Here is a 27,139-nt window from a genome sequence, read left to right as displayed (position 1 = left end):
CCCCATTACTTCAAAGCCTATAGTGTGTGAATATCAACTCATGATTTCGAACATTTGTGATCAGAAATAGTGAGGGCCTGAGATTGTGGCTATTATCACCGCTTGGTCTACTGGTATAATTCTACTTTGAACAAGTAGAATTATACTGCATACTGATATGCAGTATAATATACTGATATTATGCAAAATCAATGACTTCCTGCAGCACTATTTATGCCTATAATTAATATTATTGTTGAGGTTTTAGTAGCGGGTTTGAAATAGTAGGAAACTAATGATCTGCAAGAGATGTAACTGCCACACTACCAAAGGGCATCACAGAAGCTTTGCTCTTGCTCTGAGCATTATTTTGCTCTGGTATGTTGGGTCAATTATGTTGCTTACCATATGGAAATAAGCAATACAGTAGAACATTTTTTTGGTAAATTTCCAAGATGGTCCCTCATCATTCAACCAATTTACTACTGCCAAGGCACTTTACTTTCAGTTTGCTTAGCATGTACTTACGCTACTGTAATGCAGGCTTCTCTAACCACTTGTGATCTGAGATCTTTAGCTGATAATTTAAATGCTCCATCTAACAGCCGTAAATGCTGGAAAAATCCATCATGCTGTGCAGCTCCAGCAACAAGCAAGGACCGGACCTTCTTGAGCTGGAGGGAAAGGGGGGAAAAATTGGAATATGAACATTTCTGATTCCATACAGATCTGTTGGACACAAATTATGTGAGGCATATCTAAATAAATATGTAAAATGTAACATTAAAAAGACATACCGCATTGGCTCGCTGATCCCAATCATGTTTATCATCTGACAAGATTTCCCTGATTTTATTTAATGTTTCTTCGAGTTCACGACTAGAATATATCTAAAAAATAAAGATGAGGTAAGACTAAGGCTGAGTCCTGTAGATCAAGCTAATTCAAGCAACCAAACCAAGCAACAGGAGTGACAACCCTCCCTTCTTTTCTTTGCTGTCTGATTTGCCAAACTGATCTGAGGAAAATTCCTACAGGCCTCCCAAGTTTTTAATTTAAATTTCAGCATTCTGATTGTTGTGGAAGTATCTTAACACTGTGCAAATATTTCGTGGCTGCCCCTGAACATCCCAAGCCTCCCATAATGGATGATGGTTAACTGTAAGGGTTAACATCCCATAAGCCCCCTTAGCATTCCTATCAGATGTGCTTTGATTTCCTGACTGTCAATAGCTTCTACATCCCTAATTCAGTACGTGGATGGTAAGGAGGGCACTCTATGTTAATCTTAGAGAACTCAATAAAACATGCAGAGATGGGTGGAGGTTATCACATGTATGTAGGATCAGAATATTTTAGAGAAATATAGATGAAACCGAAATTCTTGAAAAGGGAACTGGGAACCAGTAAAGATGTTACAATAAACCTATATTTCATGATCCTGTCCCTCTTTTGGAGGCACTGAACATATACTGAAGTGTATATAGATGCAACTGTACTACTTCAGTGTTACTGACAAAAACTCAAACACAACATTAAGGAAGGACTGGAGGCAGCACATCAAAATCAGAAAAGTACAAAATGTATACTAGGCTGACAAATGACAGAATGGAAATAACTGTAGAAAGAATGCTGGCCTGGACAAACCCTTAAATACTGCCATAAAAATGCCATTTGTGTTGCAGGCAGCCAACAGAGGGCAACATAATATCGAAGACTTTGTGCTTACTCACCCAGAAATAAAAAAACATTAAACACTTAATTAATTGACAGCCAAAAGTTTGGAAAGTTCTCTGAACACTGCATAAGAATGTTTATTCTCACCATAAAGCCTGGAGCTTTTCAAGTAAAAATATTTCCAAGCTATATTGATGGAAATGCTCTAATTTAATTTCAGTCAGGTTAATATTTCCTACCCGAATGTCCCGCTTTAGTTTTGGATGTTGGTCACATGAATTGACAGCCTCTTATTTGACTTGGGGCAAAGATTTTATTTTTATTTTATTTTAAAATAGATACCACTCTTCATCCCTGAGGGATCCTGTGGCAGTATACATAACACTGTAAAAACACAAAACACATGCACACTTACAATGTGTACATGTAGAACCCTGGTCAAGACCAGATGTACAGAGGAAGAGAAGGGTAGCAGGAAGGGTACATTCCAGGGCCATTCCATCAGCCACGCTGACTGACCAGCAACTTTTGGCTCCTCCTCTCCTCAAACTATTCCATTCCAACTTTCTCCTCTCCCTTGGACCTTTCCTTTTCTCTCTCCCAGAGATCTCTGGTTCCAATCTCTACAGCTCCCCTGGAACCACAGTCCAGCTAATTGCACTAAGAAACCGTGGTTTTTTAACCATGAACAACCCATAAAGAGAATCTGTAGTTTGCTCTTGGGTTGGGAGCTGTGGTTTGTTCATGGTTAACAAACCATGCAGTTGTGTTCATACAACACAACCCACATTTCAACATCATTCCATGCTCAACCCATACTCAACCTTGAATATCGCTTGTTCCATTATGTGAATGCAGCCTGTATGTGTCGCTCTTCAATTGTTTTTAAGCACTAGTATATGTACAATTTTTATATACTAAAACATAAACTCTAAGTAAGACCCTCACCTTCTAATTTAACATGGGGCTGGTTTGGAGATAATGTTAAACCATAGTTTAGTGTGGGGTCCATAACATAACCCACTAGGCCTATAAATAATTCCTTTGGACTTGCCACGTTCCCTGCCCTTCCTGATATTTAAATTTAGTTATTTTTAACCGGGAAGTAAAGATGAGTGCAAGTCTCCAGCACAACTGTTATTTTCAGAGGCATTTTTAGGTTCCAGAGACATTCTCAGAAAATAAAAAGGGAAGGTAGTTTGGTGTATAAGTTTGGGGCTTGGGGAGCTGGGCTGGGCGTATGTTTTGCCTGTGTGTTTCTCTAAGCATCACCAATTTGATGAAATCTGTGAAATTCTGTTGTTCTTTGTGGGGATGAATATGTAATTTGACATTTTGGGCTCAGATCACTTTATTGGCCAAACTACTTGTTTCTGAGTCTCATCAGTTTGCCTTCTTGTTGGAGCAGAAAACTGAGGGTTCAAAGGAGTGGTTTTGTGTTTTGGAGTTCAGACCACACCTCTGCCTTTTCTTTGGCATGTTACTTATCTTTTACCCTCACCAATTTGCCTCTGGGAAATTGGCATTTTGCGACTGGCCGATAGCCATTTTGTAAATCGCAGATATTTTATGTCAGTACTCACAACATATTCTTAAAATTCTAAATGTGCCCACGGGCTAAAAAGGTTGGGGACTCCTGGTGCAGTGTTGTAAGAATAAGCCTAGCCTCCCCTCAGGCTCACACACTTGCCCTCAGGCTCACACACTCTAGTTCAGCTATGAGAGGTTCAGAAGATTTCACTTTTGTTTTAGATTAACCAGAGTTTGCCATGTCATATAAACCGAAACAAACTGTGGTTAATCTTAACTATGGCTAGTGTAAACAAAACAAACTCCAACCATAGTTATGAAGCTGTCTTGTTTTCACTATCCATAATAATAGGTTAGAGTTCTGACATGCTAAACGGCAGTTAATCAAAATGGAAGCTTTCTATTTCTTCCTTGTGATCAAGCTGGAGAAGGAGGAGAAGAGGAGACAGTGAGAGTGCAGGGCGGTAGGCTCGGCTTTTTCTCATAATGCTGAGCCAGCCTTTCCAACCTGGTACCCTCCAGATGTTTTGGTCTATAACTCTTAGCATTCTTGACGATTGGCTGGGAGTTGAAATCTGACGATTGGCTGGGAGTTGAAATCTAACACATCTGGAGTTCACTGGGTTGGGGACAGCTGTGCTAAATCATGGTTTAGCATTACATATGAACACAGCCACTACCTTTATTTACAAAGCAACATTATTGAATGCACAGAATAAACACCAACACTTTCGGCCTTGTTTAGAATTTAGGAACTTATGCTCATTGATAAGAAACAATACAGCCATGTAATAAAACAAATTGGGTCATTAACTGAAATGAGACATCATTATTTGAGTTCATATTATATAGAAGCAAGAGCTGGAAAGGCCTTGATCACCTCCATGTCCAATGCCTATTCAAAACAGAATTCTCCACATCATGTACTTAAGGCACGTAGGATTAATACACCTTATCACTAGCCAATCTGACTTGGGAGGATTTCTTCCTAGCCCCAAATACATTTGTCATTAAAAACCCTAGTATGAGAACTTAACTCAGCTATGAAACTTACTCAAGAGATAAATCTGGTAGCCTACTTTTCCTCAGCATTTCAAGGTGGCTTATGGCCTTCATCTTAAGTGTTCTGATGCCATAAAAGGAGAAAAATCCCAAGCCTTATTACATGTAGGCTTGTGTGCTTTCATTAAATGCCGTCAATAGTTAACATTTTATTGTTAAACGACAAGTTGTGGTATGCAAAATGAATTGACAGAACTTGGAGCTATCAAAACTAAACCATATAACTAAATGACAGCATCTTACCTGTACTGTAGGAACATCTGTAAATGCCTTTATAAAATCATCTTCGTCAACAGCACCAGCTCCTCCTTCCTTGGTGGTGCCTGTAGGTGTTAAAATGGTATTTAGCTGGGATGTTAAATGACAGTTAGCTAACTGAAAAAGAGAGATCACACTAATCACGTTACAATATTTTTCATGAGATGCAAATCAGCTAGTGTATTATTCAGCTTTTACAAGTACAGTAGTAACTCAGTCCTAAACAGGTCAACCTTCTCTGCCAAGGCAAGAGATTCTGCAAAAAGAGAGTGCAGTTGTCCATAAAATTATGTAAGCAAATTTGCATAATTTATTCTGTTTCTACTACCAAGGGGTGGGTAAGAATGACAATGATTGTGGCTCTCCCATGCTTAAAGGTTAAAAGAGAGAAAGAGAGAGAGAGAGAGCATGTGCAGAAAGGCTGGCTTCTCTAACCATAAGGCATAAAAGCTGGGATTGCTGGCAAGGCAGAGTGGAGGCCAATACCTTTAAAATGAAGGAAAGTAGGATAGGAATATCTTCTAAAGGGCCAAAGGGATTTTGTACCTCATCATATGGCACAAAGTTCATCAATTCAGGTGAGACTAAGCTAATGAAGTGAATTAAACAGCAGTGATTAAATTGAAGAATGAGTAAACAAGAATGATTTTTTCAAGGCCAAAAATGTGGCAACCTGTACAAGTAGCAGAAGGTATGGGAGACTGTAATTAGAGATTAAGTTGTGTGGGTGTTAGAAAGGTTGACTCTCTGAGATCTTGAGAATTTACAAGGATTTGGACTTACTCCAAATTTGCTTTCTATTTTTTGTACTTAGCACTATATATAGTTTTATCCATCACAAAGAGTGGTAGGTCAGTGGCACAAAGAGGTTGCCATCACTGAATAGTGACAATATATTGGCCTCGTTGCACAAAACATTAAGTGAGAAGTGCTGAGAATTCTGGCTTATTAGCAATTAACACCATGCTCCCCAATCACTCATGTTTGGCTCCTCCTAAGAGTGGGGGGCAACTAAAGTGACCAGAAACTTACCAGGGTGGAAAAGCTTAGCCGGAGAAACTTAGCTCCTGGTTTGCTTCTCTTTAAACAAGCCAGAGTTTTATTATTTATTTATTTATTACATTTATATCCCGCCTTTTTTCCTCCAAGGGACTCAAGGCGGCGTACATAATCCTCCTCCTCTCCATGTTATCCTCACAACAACAACCCTATGAGGTAGGTTGGGCTGAGAGTATGTGACTGGCCCAAAGTCACCCAGTGGGTTTCCATGGCCAAGTGGGGATAGAACCTGGATCTCCCAACTCCCAGTCCAACACCTTAGGCACTACACCACCCTGGCTTACAGATCCAGGCTTGTTAGAACAGTGACAAGTCGGGGTTCTGGTTCAGAGATAATGCTAAGCCTTTTGTCCTAGTAGTTTCTGGTTATCTTTAAACCAAGGCTGAGGAACTTTGGGTGGTTCAGGAGCAACTTTCTTCCCTGCATGCTCCCCCCCACCGGCCCAACACTCCTGCTGATATGTAACCGAAATTCGGTGATACAGTAGCAAAAAAACTGCAAATTTGCAAAGTTTCCTGAAGTTGTCAAGTTTGAAAGAAAATAGATACCTAAGCCAATAAATAAGTTACATTTATGTAAAGAGTCCCTGTTGCTTTTTAAAATTATCACAACCATTTCAAGCGTGACATCTGGCACATGAACTAGGCTAGTCGAGTTGGAAAAACACAGTAAAATAATCACATATTTTAAAATATGAAATGCTTGAAATGAAAAATATTAGCCAATAATGACATGCATTAATCTCAAAACTAGTTTTAAGCTTAAGAAAGCAATTTTTTAAAATTAATTCAATATGTTTAACGGTCATGATGCACATCTCTTTAGGCAATTCATTTATCAAATTAAATAACATGTCTGTGACATGCTAGGCGAAATAGCAGTTAGCATGCTCAAGATTTGTGGAAAAAACCAGCAGCTTTCTTTTAACACTTGAAAGCACACTGAATGCATGCTTGCTTGCTTATAAGTGAGCTCATGAAATATTTAAATTGGATAGAAAACAAGGTATAAGCTGCACATTATTTTTCCTCTATTTTAAACTAAGGTCATACAATGTATGTAAATGATGTTTTTATTTTAGAGGCATACTTCGGAAGTTGTCATTCATTTTTTAAAAAAATAGCAACTCCCAGAACAGAATTTATACCTTGCCCCATGCTACTTCTCTTTCTTCAAATCCTGCTCACCCACCTGTTTTGTAAAGCCTTTGTTTAGCTCCAAACCAATGTTCATCCTATTATCCTTCTTTCTTCTCTCCCACGGTCAAAATTAGACTGTACGCTCCTTGGGGCAGGGACTTTTTGGGTTTTATTTTTTTCTGTAGCACCCTATGCACATTGTGGGTAAATTATTTACAACAGTTCCCACTGTACCTTATAAAATTTCCATTTGATATTAACCTGGATTTTCCTGTATCTTCTTTCCATGCTTATTTATATTGCAAACACCTCTGAAAGGTTCCAATTGGTTTAAGCAGCAAGTATTTAAGTGGCAGATGGTAATATATGGTTGCATGGCCAATCCAGTAACATTTAGAACTACTTTGGGAGTGTTTAATGGCTCAGACTAGCCTGGTGGGATTTTTGACTTTTTAAAAACTGCTTCAGATATACACCTCACTTTAAATAGTGGTTTCCCACATGGCATGGATACTATTGCTTGAGAAACAGTACACAGACCTAGCTGTATAGTTCTTTGGAAATGTGGCTTCTCACTATCACCACATAAATGCCAGTAAAATGCATTTATAACTGAAAATGGAAAATCTTTGCCACTTAATGTATTAGAGGATCTCTTGGGACAAGACACTTATGCAGCAGAGCAGCTCTGAGCATTAGCTGCAAAATCCCTGGTTCAAAGTCTTAAATAAATTACACTTTCTGAGCCTGCCATCTGCAATATAGCGGATAATAACACTGGTCAACACTATGAGGTCACTGCAAGATGACTTAAATAGCGTATGTAAAAAAGTTTAAACTTCTGAAATTTGCTGCAGAAATGTTATTTTTCTTATTCAAGTATCTACAAGAATCCTTGTAGATACAAGAGATTTCATCATCACCAAGTTGGACAGAAGGTAGAAACAGGGCAAGAATGTTCATCCTGCTTACCAACCACAATAGGTAAGCTAGTGGAAAGATCATTCAGTATGCATAGCTAGACACCTGCAAATGAAATGAGCCAACTTTACTTCTAGATTAGAAGTAGTTTGAAGCAATTGAGTAAAAAAAAAGTTGCTTTGGAGAAAAAGACTGATTTTACATAACACGTTACAAAGATTCAGTCAAAGAAACCCCCATGGTCAAAACAACTCTGAATGTCCTAGCTGAGAGCAAATATGATATGCAATAACAATTTTTGAAAGACAATACAAATTCCATCTATTTTGCCACCATGTTCTGTGTATTCTTAGGACATAGATGTTGTTCATCCTGTCATCAAAGTTCAGGGAAATTCTAGTTTTTTTTCAGCATATTGCCAACATGCAGTAAGTCTCAAATCCCAACACATGCTAGGTGGAGGAATGGGGTGCACTCAGAAGAAATTATCACCATATGAACATGACCAGGAGAAGTAATTTTCCTCTAGATATGCACATATATATGATATAGATTCCCAAACCTTTATGAACTGATTCACCTTCTCACATTTATGTTATAGTAACTACAAACTTAGCTCAGGGATAGAGAATGTGTGGCCCTCCAGATGTTGTTGGACTATTTATTTATTTGTTTGTTTGTTGCATTTCTATACCACCCAATAGCCAAACCTCTCTGGGCGGTTCACAAAAGTTAAAACCATGAGACACGAATCAAAGTATAAAACAACCAACAGTGTAAAAACACAATAAAATACTACATAAAAGCACGACCAGGGCAAAGCCAAGCAGCAATAGAGAAATTTATACAGATTTAAAATACCAATTCAAAATACAGATTTAAAACAGCAAGGTTAAAAGACTAAGATAAGTATAACATAGGTGCCAGGCAAACCTCTCTAGGGAGCTCATTCCACAGCTAGGAATGGGACTAAACTCCCATCGCCACTCACCAATGGCTATGGTGGCTAGGGCTGATGGGAGTTGCAGTCCATCAACACCTAGAGGGTCACATGTTCTCTGCCCCTGGCTTAACTGATGACTTCCACATTAATTTACACAGATGAGATTGGCACGTCATGAATAAAGTAGCTGTCAATGGAGTCAAGCGCAATAAACTCTGTCTCAACAGGTTATGTGTAATAAAACAGTATCATCTTTGAAAACAAAACATATGCCATGTCTATTATTTTAAGTATATGGGTTTGCTCGTGTGGCACGGAGTGGTAAGTGGCAGTTACTGCAGCCGAAACTCTCCCCACAGCCTGAGTTCAATCCTAGCGGAAGCTGGTTCTCAGGCAGCCGGCTCAGGTCGACTCAGCCTTCCATCCTTTCGAGGTCGGTAAAATAAGTACCCAGCTAGCTGGGGGAAAGGTAACTGCGTCTGAGGAAGGCAATGGCAAACCACCCCACTACAAAGTCTGCCAAGAAAACGTCAGCGAAAGCAGGCGTCCCTCTAGGAGTCAGCAATAACTCAAGTGCTTGCACGAGGGGTTCCTTTCCTTTCCTTTCCTGTATTTGAGGGTTCTGAATGCACAAAGTTATGAGAAAGGTTTTAGAAGTAGTTTCACCATTCCTGCCGAATGATTTACCAGTTTTAAACCTTCCGAGGTTCTCCAGAATGCCTCGTAACCATCTGCTGATAACCCAACTCTTAAAAAGAAAAATGATGTCAACTTTTCTTTGTGGAAGGGAGAAATGTGGAAGGGAGAAATTTGGCAATCACTTCCAAGTTAAAGTGAAGAGTAGGTACACACAATGCAGCAGACAGGTTTTCTCCATTGGCAAAATTGGAGAATAAAGACTTTAATAAGCAGCCAGGTCAGAATGTATTTTTCTGCTTTGAGTAACCCAAGAAAAAAACTTGAGAACTGAACCACTGTCATGACCACCTGAGCTGACTCATTTAAGCCCATGGCTTATTGGTTTTGTTTAAACTGAACCAACCCAAGTAAATATGACTAGGAATGGTTAAAGTTTTCCAGGCCATAGATGCATACCATGTTGAAAACCCCCCAATATATTATCGTTATGTACAAAGTATGGCTCAAATGTTCACATCACAAGTGTGAAAAGGTCATCAGGAAAGCACTGTGTGAAGATACAAAGGGTTTGCTTTTGCTCGACACGTGCAGTATTTATAAAACCAAATATTAAAAAGAGAGGTTCATAAGGAATTATAATAACTAAAGAACTATTTGAATCAAGTGCTAAGAGTTTACACCAAAAAGTATGCAGATCACTGAAGTATGCCAAGACACTATGAATCAAATTCCTTTATCTTTTGTCATGTATAGCCCAATTTAAGGATATTTCACAACCTCGCATGCAGTGAACACCTGTTGCAATCTTATAGAGGTGAGATTAAATTATGCTTGTATAGGAGTATAGGAGTAATGTATACAAGACAAAATAATTTTTTACAACTCTTATGTTTGACTGTTTGCACAGAGTTATAGTACACAACCACAAGATGCCCTTAAATATATTTTAAAGTGTTTCCCGATTCACAATGAAAACATCATGAGTAACAAGGCTTCCAGTATTTATGACGCAACTTCAACTTTTAAAAACAACCACACTAAAAAGTTGAAGTGGAAACTATAACAAAAATACCTAAATGTTTCTGTTAGACTTCCTGAATAACACACGTTATAATTCAGTATAACACACATGGTACCTTACCTCTGAACTGCATTTTGTGATTAGAGTGTTGCTTGTGTTAGTCAAATAAATAATATGTCACAGAAATACTTATTCCTGTTGACAGGTCCTTCCATTTCCAGCCATTTTAAAAGAAAAAAAATGAGTATCTCCAACTTATAATTCATGGAGACAGCAAATCAATACACAAAAAAGACTTGTTTATGAAACTAATTTGCCACATTTATACTGGAACTAATATCATAGTTCTGTGGTGTTGTCTAAGTTCTCTTTTTCCACTATCAAATCGTTAAGACTCCACTTGGTGGATTATTTACTTATTTCCAAGTATTTCCATGGAAGTTTCAATATCAAGTAAAGTAGCAAAATATCAGATCCAACAGTGTAAGTGAATATTGTGAGCATCACTATTCATGAGAAGTGAGGGGATCTAGTGATACATCCAATGTATTTTTTAAAAATGTCACTATTTTGTGCAATTATAGTTATCTGTATATTAGTTGGATTATCTCTATATAGATACATGTCAATTCATATAAGCCCACAGTTTGTCAAGGCCCTTCACACTTTCCTGATCTGCAAAATAACTGCAGTTATGAATTAAACATTATCCTTCTAAGTTCTTCAATGTAATTTTGGTTGAGCCAGGGTCAGCCAAACCCACCCACCCCCATGAATAGTTTAATCTTACCTCCAACCTTAGGCCCACCAGCAGAACCTGGCTTTCTTGAAGGATTTGAAGGATTTCCAGGTTTTTTCGGTGCAGGAACCTTGAAAGCTGAGGCAGCTGAAGATGGCCTATTTCCATCCACTGATTCTTCATCATCAAAGCTTTTATCTGTAAAGGATGTAGAGAAGAGCTTGTGTTATAACCTAGCAGCAGCATTCAGCAAAAGTCACCCACAATCAAATAAAATCAATAATAATTATTATGTCCTTTGTCTTCAAGGCTGTAGACAGACAAGAAAAAGTTTTTTTTTAAAATTATATTTCATTTCATATAATGGCTTTTCAAATGACACTGGAGTGAAATATATTTTTAAAGCTTAATATTTTGCCAAGCGAAGAAAAAAAATCTGTTACAAGTCAAATTATTTTCTGTCTACTTCTAATTTCTTTCTCAAATCAAATGCTTAACATTCTTAATTCAATCCAGCATTTCGATGGAGAAAAATCCATGGCTTTTCTACTACTCATGCTTGCCATCTCAGCTACACATCCTCCCACAATGTGTCTACCAACACTCCCTGCTTCATTCCTTCCACCCTGATTTTAACACTTACAATCACAGATCCGTTTGCAGATCAGCCGCCTCATTCCTCTGACAGTTCTCAATGCCCCCTGCACTAAGAGGTTCCCTCTTCCTCACATGGCCACACAGATGGACAATCTCAATGCAAATCAAAATATTCCATACAAAACTGACAGAAAACACCATAGATCCACCACAGAGATTTGTGCCGGCATCCTTCTCTCTCTTCCCTGCACTAGGTACTGAAACAGCCAATCAGCTGCAAGGTGACATCATCTCCTGGTAGCCACTGCCAGATGAAAAGGTGAAAATTCTTCACACATATAAATTCATTCCCACGCACAAACATTTGCAGCCACTATTCTATAACCTTTTAAAAGGTATTTTAGAGGCACAACACTATTAAAGATGTTACTTCTAAAAAAACACACCAAGGGTGTATCTTTTGCCTAGTAAAGTTTCTCTCGTTTTTATTTTTTTTCCTTTCATTTAGCATATATTATTTATACTTTTAATAAAAATTCATCATTGCACAAATCAAAATGTGACCATTTTACCATTCAGTTGAGAGAAAGCTGAATTTCTCTAGGACCCTGAAAATGTAAAGGAAAGCCAACCTGTAGTTTCCCTCACAAACAAGATGGGCGAGGCTGACACACAGCTGCGTAACAGAGACACACACCCTTTTAGCAGATTTTCCTTTCTCGGAACCTTTTTTAATTATAGTTTCATCGTGTCACACGTCCCTTATGATTTCCAAAAACCTTTGTTTAACCCAATGAGCTTCTATTTTGAAAAATATTCAGATAACCTCCTGGAGGGAGGCTACATTTCCATTACATTAGGCAAAATATGTTTTTAAACTGCAATCAACCATTATCTCAGATTGGTTAAATACATTATTTAGGTACTACTGTTGAAAGTGCAGTTTTAGAAATACCAATTTAGCACCATGACCAAATCTGTATACAGTATCATGATGCTGTGTGCCCTACATAGTTATATCTCTTAATTACATCTATTTTTTTTTTAAAAAAATATGATGATGTGAATCTGAAAACATGAGAGGTGTTTCCTTCCAGGCAATCATCATTACAGCTGTATTTGTCTCTAAGCATTTTACATGCAGAGATATGTTACTATCAGAATGCAAGGGAAAGACATGAAACACATTATACCATGAGTTTCCATGGAAACTGTACTCTGCCCTTGCACATGAACTGGAAGACAACATTTCAGTTCTCACTACAAGAGACTGCTTTAACCCTTACAGCCTAAGAATTTAATAGGATAAAATGCTGATTGTTTTTAGCACAACAAAACCTACATTTGTAGTAAGAGTAAGAATGCATTAAAGATAAAATTGTACTGTAGTGACGACACTCCCAGTTTTGTATAGTTAGGTTAGAATTTCTCAAAAAGCACACTAGAGAAGGCAACAGCTTTTATGTACAAGCCTGCATTCTGAGGATTTCTCAGAAAGATTTTACTGAACACAAGAGATATCTAGTCTTGCTGTAACAAATCATACCAATAATAAGAAAATTCTCAACTTGATTTTCATTCATTCCGTGCATTTAATACTCAGGCTTGGATCTAAACTTCATTCCTACTAGTGGGAGAAACCACAGAGGAATTTTCCTCAGGGGATGCTTCTGCTGGAAGCAGTGAGGAGGCAGCTTTTGCTGATTCCCCCGCTTTCTTCAGCCTCTTGGGCTCTTAGAAAATCTACTGTGGGGAGCTGGAGAACCCACTGGAATTGGGGTGGGGCGGGGTTGCTGGATCAAAGGCCTTCTTCCATGGATGGCAGGACCCTTCTGTTGTGGAAGGCTGAATTTGCAATAGTACAATTTAACTATTGTCTCTGTTTATACAGCAACTGCAGGTTTAAGAAAAATGTGAAAAAAATGTTTTACAGCCAATGTTTCATAAGCAAATAAATTCTATCACACTGAAGATATGTTTTGAGCACTTTCTTTAAATAAAAAAACAACTGGCATATCTCAATAATGTTAAGAGTTAGAATCTAAAGTGTGGTTTTTGAGCTAAGATAAATATATTTATTTCAGTCTAGCCAAGCCAAAAATTATTATGTAAGTTAAGCCATGTACTTCATTTAGAGAAAATGCAAAAAACAAAACAAAAAAAGAACATGCAATAGATGTGTGTTTCTGTCCTCCTCAAATATCTTGCCTATCAGACTACCTCAAACCCAATTTTAAAATATCCCAAAGGTTACCATGATCTATATTTCTGAAAGCATCATCTAGGCCTTATTATTTCTGTAGAATGTATTTACCATTGCCTAGGTTTTAGTTATGACAAAATAAGGACTTTATTTTCTCAGACCTATATAAAAAGATTACACCCTCTGCACACACTGCAGTAGCCCTTAATACAATATTTACCAGACAGCGGAAAGGGCTGCTGGTGGAACAGATTCCCCTTCCTTCCTACAGCCCCCACATGCTATCCATACCTGCTCTGGAGGGTTTAGGGACCGCAAGCGCTGCAAGGGGGAGAAGAGAATGAGCAAGTCCCACTGCGAGAGCAGACTTCATTCTTGAAAGGGGAGAGACCAAATCTGTAGGCCTGTCCAACTTGTTTTTGAGAGACATCTCTTGCTCTGATTGTGCGATATATTTGTGTCAGGTGTGTAAGAGCTACAGTCTGGGTGATCTGGTGTAGTCTTAGTTGCAATACTACAAGAGCTCCCTCCTTCCCATAACTCAGCTACCACTTGCAACATACCAAATGTCACAACCAATCATGAGATAGCTATTGCTTACGTGTACCTGAAAACACACTCACCAATATTGAATGAGATTGTTTATAATGGTCACCACTGAACATATTGGGTCAGAACCAATGTTGTGTGAACACACTTTCCTTTCCCCTTCTCCCCTCTGCTGCCTGCCATGCATGCCCCAATCTACTCCAGAGGGTACTCCAACCCTCTGGAGAAGATCTGGGGACACATAGGGGGAGGGAGAAGTCATTCTGCCACCTGCGTCCATTCCACTGGTGGATGGACACAGTTGGATATGTCCAGAATAAACAGCTACACTGCCAGTGGAAGGTGGGGCTGGTGTTGTGTAACAAGATTATATCTCAGTGATATTGGAACATCTTCACTGACTCCACCTGAACAGCACAATCATCATCTGAGGCTTCCTCCTGGTGCCCCCACCTTCTGAGATGTGGCAGGTAGCGCCAGGAGAGTGCTCTTTAAGTAGCAGCTCCTCACCCCTGGAATGCCCTCTCTGCATAGTCTCACCTGAAAGCCACATGAATGTCATTTCGACACCAGGCAAAGATATTTTTATTTACTTTTATTTTTTAAAGATTATATTGTGGGGGAAGGGGCTGCTGCTGCTGCATTTTAGTTCTTGTGATTCTTATATTTTATTGATTTCTTTTTAAAGTGCTTGCTTACACTTTATTGTCTCAGCATTTTAACAGTCTATAAATAAATTTTAACTTGGTGTTTTAAATTTGTAATTTTGCATTGCTGCTGTTTTTATCTGGTTGAGCTTTTATATTATATTCTATATTATGGTTTTATACTGTTGTTTTATACTTTGAATGGTTTTAATTTTTGTGAACCGCCCAGAGAGCTCTGGCTATTGGGCGGTATAGAAATGTAATAAATAAATAAATAAATAAATTACCCTCCATGCACCTGCAATTTTCCTTGTTCTTTCAGCCCCAAATCCAGATGGGGGGATGCCGTGCCTGGGACCAGCGAAGATGCCTTATTTTGCCCTATGAAGTATGCCTTACTGTTTTGCTAGAGGAATACACTTCTGAGTTGACCCATGCCAGTTTGTTGTTAACATTAGCAACTGGCAGGATGGTTTAAACAGTGAGAGGGAGCCCTAGTAGTAAGGCTAGACACATCATAAGGCAATATAGAGTCAGGACAACATGGGGCATATTTGCTGATGAAGGAAATATTGAGACTTATAATGGCAGAACCTTTTTTGCAACTCACTGTAATGAAAGGGGCACACCTGTGCTCTAATAATAATAATAATAATAATAATAATAATAATAATAATAATAATAATAATGTCTCACATTTCAGCTGTGTTATTTATCAGGGGTCAACAAATTTTGGACTGGCTTAGTAGGCAGTATTTCTTTGCAGTCACCACTAACCCACCTTCTATTCTGCCTCTGTTGTGATGAGGGCTGAGTGTTGCTGGGTGCTGGTGAGGCCTGCGTGACAGGGTTTCACTAATTTATTCTTTAGTGACTGTGTGCAGTCCTGTTGCAGAACTCTTCACATGCAACTCAAAAGAAGTGCTGGGTTGCTTTTTTTTTGGTGGGGGGGAGCATATTGAGTTTAAGTATCTTGTACTATTGGAAAGGAATTTTGGGTATGGTCTGGAATCATAGTTTACATGAGCCCTCCTTGGGAGGATTCAGACTTGCTTTCTTCCATTCCCTCAAATTCACACTATAACTTAAAAGGTGAAGAGTCGTATTGGCAGCCAGGAGTTTATAGATGTATCTAGGAATTTTAATCCAAGGCTCTCAGAAGAGATAGCATTTTCCCCTACTAAAACCTTTTAGTAATTAAAGAAAAAAGTAGGCCAAAATAAATTTGGCATGCCATTTATAGAGAAGAATAGCTTATTTATCATTAGAATAATCCAGGGCAAAGCAAATAAATGATCAAGTAAGAGGCACACTATAACAAACGGAGATTATCAATCTACCTAGTTACACAATCCTCCTGCTTGTTAGCAACCAAATACCCAATACCAAACTCAAGGACTGGTTATTGCATTGTACACTATAATGCACTTAAGAGTGCACAGTGGAATAAAACTGGAATGTTGTAATAGTTAAACAGGTTTTGCTTCTTATATTTGTTTAAAACATGGTTTCAGATATCAAGAAATGCTTGGTTACCGTCTTCAGACATTTATTGTTTTCTGGGACTCATGACGTGAGTTCCATCCTTCAATCTTCTTCCAACTTGAAAAGGTGGCACTACTGGGCAAATTTTGGGGTAGGATGGACGGACGAAGGAACTAACTGATTCCAGAGCAGACAGCCTAGTAATAGATATTTTGGACTAGACAACATAGGTTCTTTGGCGGGTCAATAAATGAATTAGTAATGGGAACTTAAGTAATTGTCAGAACTACTTTAATCCTCCTACTCCACACCTGCATTGCTACGCAACCATTAGTAGCTATTTACTCTGTACCAATAATTTCAGTGGAAGGGATGGATGGCGGAAGAGAAGGGTCTAATGGAAAGGGGCAAGCAACCAGGCAGTGGCTGTTCAAGGAGATGTTAGAGGGATTGTAAAGTGGAAAGAGTGCTTTCACTGGATACCATTCTATAAATCAATACTGAGTCCTCATGAGTAACTTGCCAGGCACTTGCAAAAAGCACCAAGATGTTACTTGTCATGCAACTATTGATAGAGAGACATGGCAATGAATTCTGTAAGCTCTCCTTACAGGATTTGTTATACAATTAGACATAAAAGGAACACTATGGATAAATAGAAGATTGTAAACAAATCAAAGATGATAGCCATCTGATGTCTGTTATACTGTGGATCCTCCTACTAGCATTTCCTATAGATCAAAATTGGTCTGCATTTGATGAAGGCATATGATTAGGTAAGAAGACCAACAGTATTTGAGAAAATTTGCAGCCCTTAAATCTGATTGCTATCTGCTACCACTCAATGCATGTGTTCTATCATACCCTCCCCCGCCCCGCCCCCCCCACATATACTGTTTTTCAAGTAGTTTAGTGTCCTCTCCCAAATTAACATCCTCATGTTCACAGCTTGGTCTGAATAGCTTACAGTCACTGTACAATGGTAACTTGCCAATAGTCTCATTATGCCATGGGGAGTACAGATGTGTGTGAGAGAAGAGGTGCCAATAAGTTTATCAGTACCTCTGGTTGTGGGAGAAGCATGAAGACTTAGGGAACATTATGTGAAAGTCACTGCCATTTTTGGATCGGAGAACAGGGTAATTAGGAGGAACGCAGGGGAGAGGATTGGTGAAGAAAGCCCCCAAGAGAGTTGCTCCCAGTCGTGAATTTCTGTCGTGGAGTATACTACATTCAATATATTTGCATTCCATCAGGCTGCAGCAGAAGGTGAGATGGAAAGCAGGGTCATTCCATCAGCTCTGCTGAAAGACCAGCTTCACTGGGCTCCTCCTCTTCCTGAACTGTTTCCATTCTAGCTGGTCATTATGAGAATTGCTATTTATCTTTAGTAAACGGTGTCTTGAGTTTGCTCTCCTCCTCTGTTTTCCTTTCCTATTGTGTCTTTTAGATTGTGGGCAGGGATTGTCGTTTTATTTACTATATCTGCTGAGAAGTGGGGTATAAATGCCATAAATAAGTAATGAATAATATGTTTTGGATATTGTGTTCTAGCATTTCATCTCATATGTCCAACAACTGATCACCAGACACAGCTACAAGTGACCTAGCAGTTACCCAAATGAACCAATGATTGTGAGTGCTATTCTGTGGATCCAAGGTATGGTCTAGACACACATGATGTGCCACTCTTGCTAAAACTCAGCTGCTCTGGGTCTGAACGCTCTCAATGGAAAACCTTGAGTTCAACAGAGGCTGTCTTAAGCACCATTTCTGGTGGAGAGTCAGGGTATAAATCAATCAAACAAAGGTGACATGTCTATGTACTAAATAAATAAAAATACGCTTTTTGGCAGCACAAATATGTGTTGAAAGGGATGCAGGATCCAGATTACCAAATTGCAATAAGTTCCTGGTCATCTTTTAAGAGAGATGCACAACAGGAACAGAGACTATTATAATGCAGTGTCTAAGCATGACAGAAATGTAACAGGGATCATGAGCATCTACAGGACTGTTAACAGTTCCTTAAACCTGTTGAATAGCATTATAGACCAATCATGGAAATAAGCTCCAGAGGAGAATCATCAGTGACATGAACCGCCCAGAGAGCTTCGGCTATTGGGCGGTATAAAAATGTAATAAATAAATAAATAAAGTGGATATCAGCTTTTCACTGACCCCGGTCAGCAGCTGGTTCTTAAAGCAATAGAAGATAATGGTACAAGAGACTGCAGGATAACGATATCCCCATCCACACAAACACATAGATGCACGCGCACACAAGGCCACACCATTTTCTGGCCACTACTACAGTTTTATCAGCAGAAGACCACAAGTATCAGTCAACAGTAGTGTTAGAATTTGACAAGTCATATATAGTCAAACATTTAAAGCATTTGTTAGAACAAAGAACAAGAGAAAAGCCTGTTGTTTACAAAGAATAGACTCTTAGAAGCCTTCAGAAACCAGTCCTTTCTAGCAGCTCTCTGATCGCCATGCTAGATCACTTGAAGCCTCCCTTTCTTGTACATAATAATAATAATAATAATAATAATAATAATAATAATAATAATAATTTTGTTACCCGCCTCTCCCTCTGGATCCTTCCTGAACATTTGCAACCTGTGTCACTGTGATGACATGTGTATATATTTTCTTCCTCCTAAACCCTGTGTTCAGAGATTACTGAAGTTACAGCAAATGGGTAGTAGGAAGTGCTGGGTCATGTGGCAAGTCAGGAGTGAGTCAGTCCTTGATGCTTGCACCGCTGAGGAACAAGACACCTGAGTACCTGCCATTGCTATTAAATAATCTTATGATGCAACAAAAATGTAGTCTGCCACTACACAAGTGATCTTGACTTCATGGAATATTTTACTTGATCATGATCAAATAGATGGTGAAATGATCACTTAATTCAATAATATCTCGACCCCTAACATCACATTAGAGAACAATGGGTATGCTGAGAGAGGCCAAGACCATTCATAAAAAGCGAGTCAGCAGGACAAGCTTGCCCTTGCTACTGATCCACTCTGAAATCAAATTAGAACTGCAAATTCATGTGTAAATCTCACTTCTGAAATCCCCACAACTTATGAACATTTAAGCTTTCTACTGACTGGAGTGCCATGTAGAAATTATATGTTCATTATTGAATGCAACACATTTCAGGGCAGTTCATCTTTGACAAGTTGCACTAGATAGAACAATGTCTAATAGAGATGTCAGGTTTTTTTTAAAAAAATGGGAGTTTTCTTTAAAAAGTTTTCATGATATGCAATTAACTTCTGGAAGTGACATACACCAAGAAAAAGACCTATGTTCAGGGGTGGAGTTTCTCTGCCCTATGTAGATTAGTGAAAGCAATGAGGCTCCTACATACATATGATAATAGCAGTTCTACTGAGCACCACCTGTGCCTAAGTACATGCCACAATGTTGTTACTTGCAACAAAAGCGAAATTTATCAACACCATTGGGTAAGTCAACTCAGAATAACCAACAGAATGTCGCCACATAATATCTTGAAATCAGGCCTTCTTGGTGACCGTGCCCACCCTCTAGAAAACGCTTCCCTGTGCAGTTTGGGAAGCAGAAAATGTGGTACGTTTCAAATACCTCCTGAAAAAACTCACCCAGCTTTTTGCTGGCTTGTAATTAATTGCAATTAATCATATGCTGCTCCATCTTACTGCTCCTTGTATTGTTGTTATAGAGGAAATTGTTTTTAATAGTGCATTTAAGTATGATTTTTATTATTTATATGTAATCTGTTTAGAGAATTTATTATATTAAGCAGTATATTAGTATCAACAACAACAAGAACGTGTAGAGCTTTTTTGATCACAATACCCCACCTGTGGCACTCTCTCCCAAAGGAAGTAAGGCTAGCCCTACTCTGTCCAGTTTTAGTTTGGTGGTTAAAACTTTGTTCTATATGACTTTAGATTATTTTAAATTTCTTAGCTCTGCATTCTATAAAATTCTGTCCTGCTCTCAATTACTGCTGTTGATGCTGTTTTAAAGTTTTCACATTGTTTTTAAAGTTCTTTTAAAATGTATTTTTTTAAAAAATTGTAGGAAGTTTTAACTGTAAGCCACTTTTGGGACCTATTTGGCTGAGAGGCAACTCATAACTTTACAAATAAATAAAAGTGAATTGACATGCATGGCAGAACACAAGAAACAATTACTATTCTATATTACAGGACTCCACTGAATATATTTGAAAAATGTTATGGGATGCTGTCATGAGCAACTTGGAGGGAGAAAGTATACCCATGTGATAACCTATCTTACATAAAGTGGAGACAAAAGTGTCTTATAACTACAAAAACGTGCTAATTTTTAGACACAGAACGAGGGATGCTATACTGCCAAGGGTGGGGGTGGGGAGTCTGTGAAAAGCACATATTCACAGTTTTACCCAGCACTAGTACAAACTCCCTAAGAGGCAGTGAAACCTTACATGGCTTGGGACTGCAATACCTGATGGAATGCTTCTCCCAGCTTGAACATACCCAGAGACTATGATCAACATCTGGGCCCACTCTTTGAGTGCCACCTCCAAGAGAGGCTCGGAAGGTGGCAACAAGGACAGGGCCTTTTCAGTGGTGTCCCCCACCCTCGAGTATGGAATGAGCTCCCCACAAAGGCTTGTCTGGTGTCATCTTTTCGGTGCCTGGTAAAGACCACACTCTACTCACAGGCATTTAATGGTATATTATGAGACATCTATGTCTGCTGTTTTAGAATGGGTCTATTAGGAAAAACATTGTTTATTTGTTTTAGCTGTTTGCCTTGTTTTAATTTTTCTATGCTAATTTTTTTAGACTATGCTCTATTCTGTATTTTTGTCCATTGTTGTAACCACCCAGAGAGCTTCAGCTATGGGGCAGTATAGAAATAAAACAAACAAACAAATAAAAGCCATAGGAAGAGCTATGCAACACCTATTGGGTTAAATCCAGATTTAGTTATACTTATAGAATAGTCATGACTTTAAGTCCCATTGATTTCAGTGGCTCTACTCCAACTAAGTATGACTAAATCTGGATGGACGGACACTTTCCACAGACAGTAAGTAACCATTACCCTGAGAAGAAACCCCAAAGCTTGTAGATATGAAGCCTGGAAACAAAGCAGAAAGAGTTACTACTGCATTGTTCACTTAGTTAGCATTGCATGTGTTTGGGCAATCTGAGAAAGTCTTAAAAAGTGAAGGCATTTTCACACCTGCAACTCTAATTCTAGGTGCTGAATAGCTCGTTCTTCAATAGAGAGTTGTTCTTCTATAAAACTTTAATATTAGGATGTTCTTTACAGCTGCGTTCACACCAAATAGTTTGACCGTGTTAAATTATGCAGGGGTATATTACCCACACCTCAAATAAGCTATTATAAGCTCTCTTCAGTCACATTAACTTTTATACCTTAGGAAGAACAAGGGACAAAAGGCATTTTGAAATGAAACGATGTGGACATAAAAGTTGATTTAATTTTTTCTTATTTGAGAATGGCCATCAGGAAAAAAAAATAGTAGAAGGAACACAGAAACCAATAAAATGCTCATTACCCTATAATCAGGGAATCTGCAGCCAACAGTCTGTATTTGTTCCAAATGTTCTGCATTTTCTCAACTTCTGTAGAGACTGAGCACTCCCATGCCTCCATAGCTATATCCAATATATATTTCACAGGTAAACCCATAATAAAGGGCTAGAGCAAAAAACTAAGAATGAAAACATGAACCTTGCATACACTAGCTGAACGAAAATGCTGATATTTTAGCAAAGGAAGATGAGATCTGTATGTTCCACATTTCTAGTGATGGGTCTGAGACTAGTTCCATTACATCCCTTAAATAGTAAACAAAATTGTACAATTAAAAGTCTACATCAAAGAAAGTACATAATTCTTACTATCCCCACTTTTCTATGTTTGTGGGTAGCTTACTAGCTAGCCATTTGATAGTTTCTGAAACAGAGGTGTCAAGAGTTGTCTGACCATTACTCTATTCTTCCCATCCCTCTGCGTGCAGTGAGATCAGAAACAGGCCTCGGGGCTTGTTTATTTCTTCCTTGTACTTAGAAGTGAATGTGTGAACTGGGAGATCACTTTATCTGAAGATGGTATCTCCCTATAATCTTGAATAATGAAACTCTCTTCTCGAGCAGTTTCAATATACAGGGACTAAGGAGATCCCACATTCTTATTCTTATTATTTATTGCATTTGTAGACCGCCCTATAGGCAAAGCTCTCTGGGTGGTTTACATAAGATAAAAACACTTAAAAACAATATACAAAAATTAAAAATCACAAAAATATACAATATATACATACATTTAAAAACAACTGTAACAACTTTTAAAAAACTATGAACCTAAAATATTGCTAAATGCCTGGGAGAAAAGTCTTGACCTGGTGCCAAAAAGATAACAATGTCAGCGCTAGGCAGGCCTCGTCAGGGAGATTGTTCCACAATTGGGGGGCCACCACAGAGAAGGTCCTCTCTATAACTTTGCTCCCCTTAATATGCATACTTCAGCCAATGGCTATGCTGGCTGGGGGATGATATATTGATCAAAGAGTCCAATATATCCTGGAGGCACTAGGTTGAGGGAAGTTGACATAGCATCTGAACTGGGAGACCAGGAATGAAACTTAAGGCCCACAGTGGCAAAAACAGAAGCAGGTGCCTAAACAGCTCCTGAGCCAGACACCTATTTGGCAACTTCAAATTTGGTTTGGCACTATGGCGAATTATTTGGAGGCCAACTCTTGCCTCAGTCCAAGGAGCTCAAAATTTCTCTGTCACCTTTATAAATGGATATCCTTACTTAGTGCAACTAGAAAACATCCAAACTTCTCAATTAGTGACCATCTCCTTTCTTATGCGATGGTTAAAACCCTCTAAACTTGCAGGTATTAGGGACCCCTCCCAAATGAGTGGTGCTAGCATTGGCAAAGTTAATCTCAGCACCATTCTAATACTTGGTAAATTTTTAGGAGCAGACATCAGTCTTTATTGATAAAGAGCAGTCTTTATTGCCTCAACAGTTTTGTTTTGGAGATTTATCCTTTTGGCTCACATCGTTTTGTTAAGTCCTTCCTTGAAATGTAGATTTCCAAGGAGATTATGCATGCTACTGAGAAGCTGGTTCTGGCAAATTTATATCAGTTACCCTTCCAGAAGGTAAGCCTCATCCACTGTGACAAAACCAACAGAGAGCAGAGCTATAGTTTTATTCCCTTTACTTGTTAGCTTCAGTCAAAGAAAATTTGCTTTGTAACCTTATTAAGATTTCAGGCATCAGAACCACTGGGGAAAATAACAGAATTAGGGAACGCAATCGAGACACTTGAAGTTTTCTTTTAGACTCCACATTCTTGTTGTTTTCAATTTTAGGTTGTAAAGAGTGGAAAACAGATTATCATGCAGGTAATAGAGACTTAAACACAAGTAGGTAGGGTATACTGAAGTTTAGGCAATATTGTGCTAAACACTAATCTTGCTGCAAGTGCAGAAGAGTTCTTCCATCAGCAATTTGTTCCCAATAATTTAAACCATTTTAGAAAGAGGGCAGACAGCCAACTAAACTCAGGAACCTATTTAAAATTCATAAATCAACATCATCACCCAAAACTGAGGCTTAAGCTTGGAGCAGGGAACTGGGTGTAGCACTTGATAATTATAGACGTTGTAGCAACATGTTTTTAACAATGAAGGAAACACTAAAAGATATGCACAAGAGATATTGATAGCTAGGGACTCCATACCCAATCCTAAACTTGGCTAAGACAACTTCTTTTAGCTCTTAAGTGAAAAATCTCACCATAATTGAAATGCAGGCTACATTTCAATGAGTTTACTTTTAGTCTGGCCTTCTCATAGCTCTTGTTACTGTTCCTTCAGCTTAGACTTAAAAGATGGGGGCAAAGACTCTTGGTGGTACTTTTGCATGTTTAAAAGCAAACTGGGCTGCCATCTTGGCAGCCTGGACAGTCAGTTCATTGCCCCTGATGCTTACACGTCCAAATATTCAACAAAATCCCATATGATAGTTGAGAGACTGAAGAACCCCCAACTGTGGAAGAACACAAGCTCATGCACATGAACCTAAGGCCAAAGAGCTTCGGGAGTCAGTTTGGATCACTGGTTTTTCCAAACTCAAGCTCTTATTATAATTCAACATCTAGGAGATTACCACACAAACTGATAACTTCATTGCCCAAATTTACTGACACGCCAAATACAAAACCATCTTGGATAACATAACTCCTTAGCCTTTGCTTGAATAATAGATTTAAAAGAGCCAGAATTGTAACCCTGAAGAACACACTTAAACCAGCTTTTAAAAAAAAATGTTGTGGAGAGGACCATGTTGGCTGCCTTGAGGTCCTTGGTTGAAATGTGGAATATAAATATAGTAAATAAATAAATTCTGTTTAGTTTCAACTATGTATCTGTAAAGCAAAATAATTATATCAATTAATTTAAAAAAATGAATACTCTGATAAATCTCTCAATTAAAAGAAATCAGTATGATCTTGTGTCCTACATGACAGTAGTAAACAGCAATTATGCTGGATACAGCCTGAAAGCCCTAATCTGGTTAACAAGGGATATAACATTATCCTCTTCAAGGAGCAGCTCACAGAAAAAAACCCAGTGCCAAGAACAGTTCTCTGCCAGCTTTATTCAACACCACTAGAATCTTATATGAAGCTGTAAATAAGGTATTCCTGGTAATCAAATGTTTTCACATTTTCCAGAGGTTATTTTCATATTTTGAACAATCCACAAAACAGTTTAGCTCCAGAGTAGTATTATTTCCAATTACGGTAACATTATCATGACACTGGTTAATGAAGAGATTGAATTCCTCCTAGATGTGAATTTGAGAAAATAACCTCCTACATAATCTTTCTACACAATCCTAATTGTATCTGACATTTTACTCAAAGCTCCTCCACAGTGTCAGCTGACTTTTAGAACAGTATTTTGTTTTAGTACTTGTTAGTGACCAAACAGCTGACACAAGCAAAACACAAAATTCTTGTCTTTGACAGTTAGTCAAGTGCTCTGAAATGTAACCTAAATGTCCTGATTAATAATGAGCACACAAATGGTGCCATTTGTGGAGAAAGCAAGTAAATAAAAATATATTATGTGAAACACTGTTTAGACTCTGGTTAACAGCCACAAACTGCTTTATGATATGCATCAGAAGAAATAAACCACAACTACATAGAAATAACACATCAAAAGCAAAGAACCCTTTCCATGTGTAGAAATAGGCACGGGACTATGGTAATAGCGGTAATTGTCAGTGTAACAATTATTATAGTCACTGAGCACTGACAAGTTCATGACCAATCTAAGTGGTTAGAAAGATGGAAGTTTTGGGGTCACCCAAAAGAAAACAAATCTAAAAGCAGCATTTTATGTTTAAATAATTTATACTTATGAACATGCATTAATTTATGAAGAAAGTGATATTTATAAGCTCTCAGTCAAACAACTGTTTAAAGTTTGACTAGCTACACAGCTGTAGAAATGTATCAATGCTATAGATTACGCAATCATTTTAAGGACTACAAAATACTCAACCTAAGCTATTGCCTAATTTCCAACAGATCAGAACATAAACATCTTGAGAATCTACACTGTAAGAATGCCTCATTTCACACATAGATAAGTACAGGCAATATTATAAGTAATTACCTATTTGGCATTTTAACCTTGAGGTGATTTCTTTCCTGAAAAATCATACCTTGAATAAATCATCTCAGCCACTAAATACAAACTCAAAAACAAACATAATATCCACATATTAAGAATATATATATATTAATTTTTATAAAGGTCAAACTCCTCTTTCTTTAGCCAGAGGCATTTGTACAAATCATAAAATGACCAGAGACATGCACAAAACCCCTAACTTGATTTAAGTTCCACTGCCACAATGAAAGAAGACAACGTATACCTTCAGTTCCAAAATTAAAATGTCTTAACCTTTATATCGCTGGAATCCTGTGGGCAGATAACAATGGCAACCTAGCATATAACATCCAAACAATATATCCACCTGACTTCATTCAAGACTTTCATCACATACATTTTTAGTATAATTAAACCTTTCTTTAACCAACAGCCACACTGTGTTTACTTCCAAATACCTTCTCAGTGCAGATACTTTCTCCCTCCTTGCACAAAGATGATCTGACATGTTCTCCTTATCACCACACAAAACCACAAAACACAGGGTTGAAATACACAGTGCTATTTTAGATGTGCACTGCTTTAACTGTTGCTTAAACCCAATTTAATTTTCTTAAGCCCTAAAAAAAAAAGCCATAGCACAACATAAAACCAGTGTTTTGACATGTCTAACATGGCAAGGTTGTTTCAACATTCAAGTGCACAAAAACCAAGCCAGTATAACAATAATAAAAATCGCACTTACCATCTCCAACAGCCATTACACAGTTGAAACACCACTAGGTGATTTCTCAAATGACCCAACTTCAATCCGAGTGACTATATCTGCCTGCGCCACTCTCAATCCAGTGCAGCGTGAAGGCAGACAGAGCACTGTGTGACCCAGTCAGATCTGCAGTTCTATACTGCAATAAGCAACAGCTGCTACACCACTTCAAAATAGAAGTCCTGCTTCTTAC

General features: G+C 38.2%; 1 protein-coding gene across 14 annotated transcripts in view; it reads right to left on the bottom strand.

Moving 5' to 3' along the window:
- CLASP2 (cytoplasmic linker associated protein 2) overlaps positions 1-27,139 on the bottom strand; it is a 129,858-nt gene that overhangs the window by 67,910 nt on the left and 34,809 nt on the right. For 10 of the 14 annotated variants that reach the window (XM_063130115.1, XM_063130123.1, XM_063130141.1 and 7 more), the window contains exons 8-11: positions 11,020-11,166; positions 4,492-4,571; positions 777-869; positions 508-653 (exon numbers count right to left, since the gene is read on the bottom strand). In XM_063130115.1, coding sequence (XP_062986185.1) covers positions 508-653; positions 777-869; positions 4,492-4,571; positions 11,020-11,166 — 466 coding nt within the window. Of the gene's footprint in view, positions 1-507; positions 654-776; positions 870-4,491; positions 4,572-11,019; positions 11,167-11,611; positions 11,806-27,139 lie in introns of those variants that run through there. The other 4 variants (XM_063130203.1, XM_063130213.1, XM_063130221.1 and 1 more) reach the window with 1 other exon arrangement.

This window comes from Elgaria multicarinata, chromosome 1 (genome assembly GCF_023053635.1).
Source record: "Elgaria multicarinata webbii isolate HBS135686 ecotype San Diego chromosome 1, rElgMul1.1.pri, whole genome shotgun sequence".
Taxonomy (NCBI): Eukaryota; Metazoa; Chordata; class Lepidosauria; order Squamata; family Anguidae; genus Elgaria; species Elgaria multicarinata.
The sequence above is the reverse complement of the archived record's forward strand: the minus strand, read 5'-3'. Positions and strand labels throughout refer to the sequence as shown.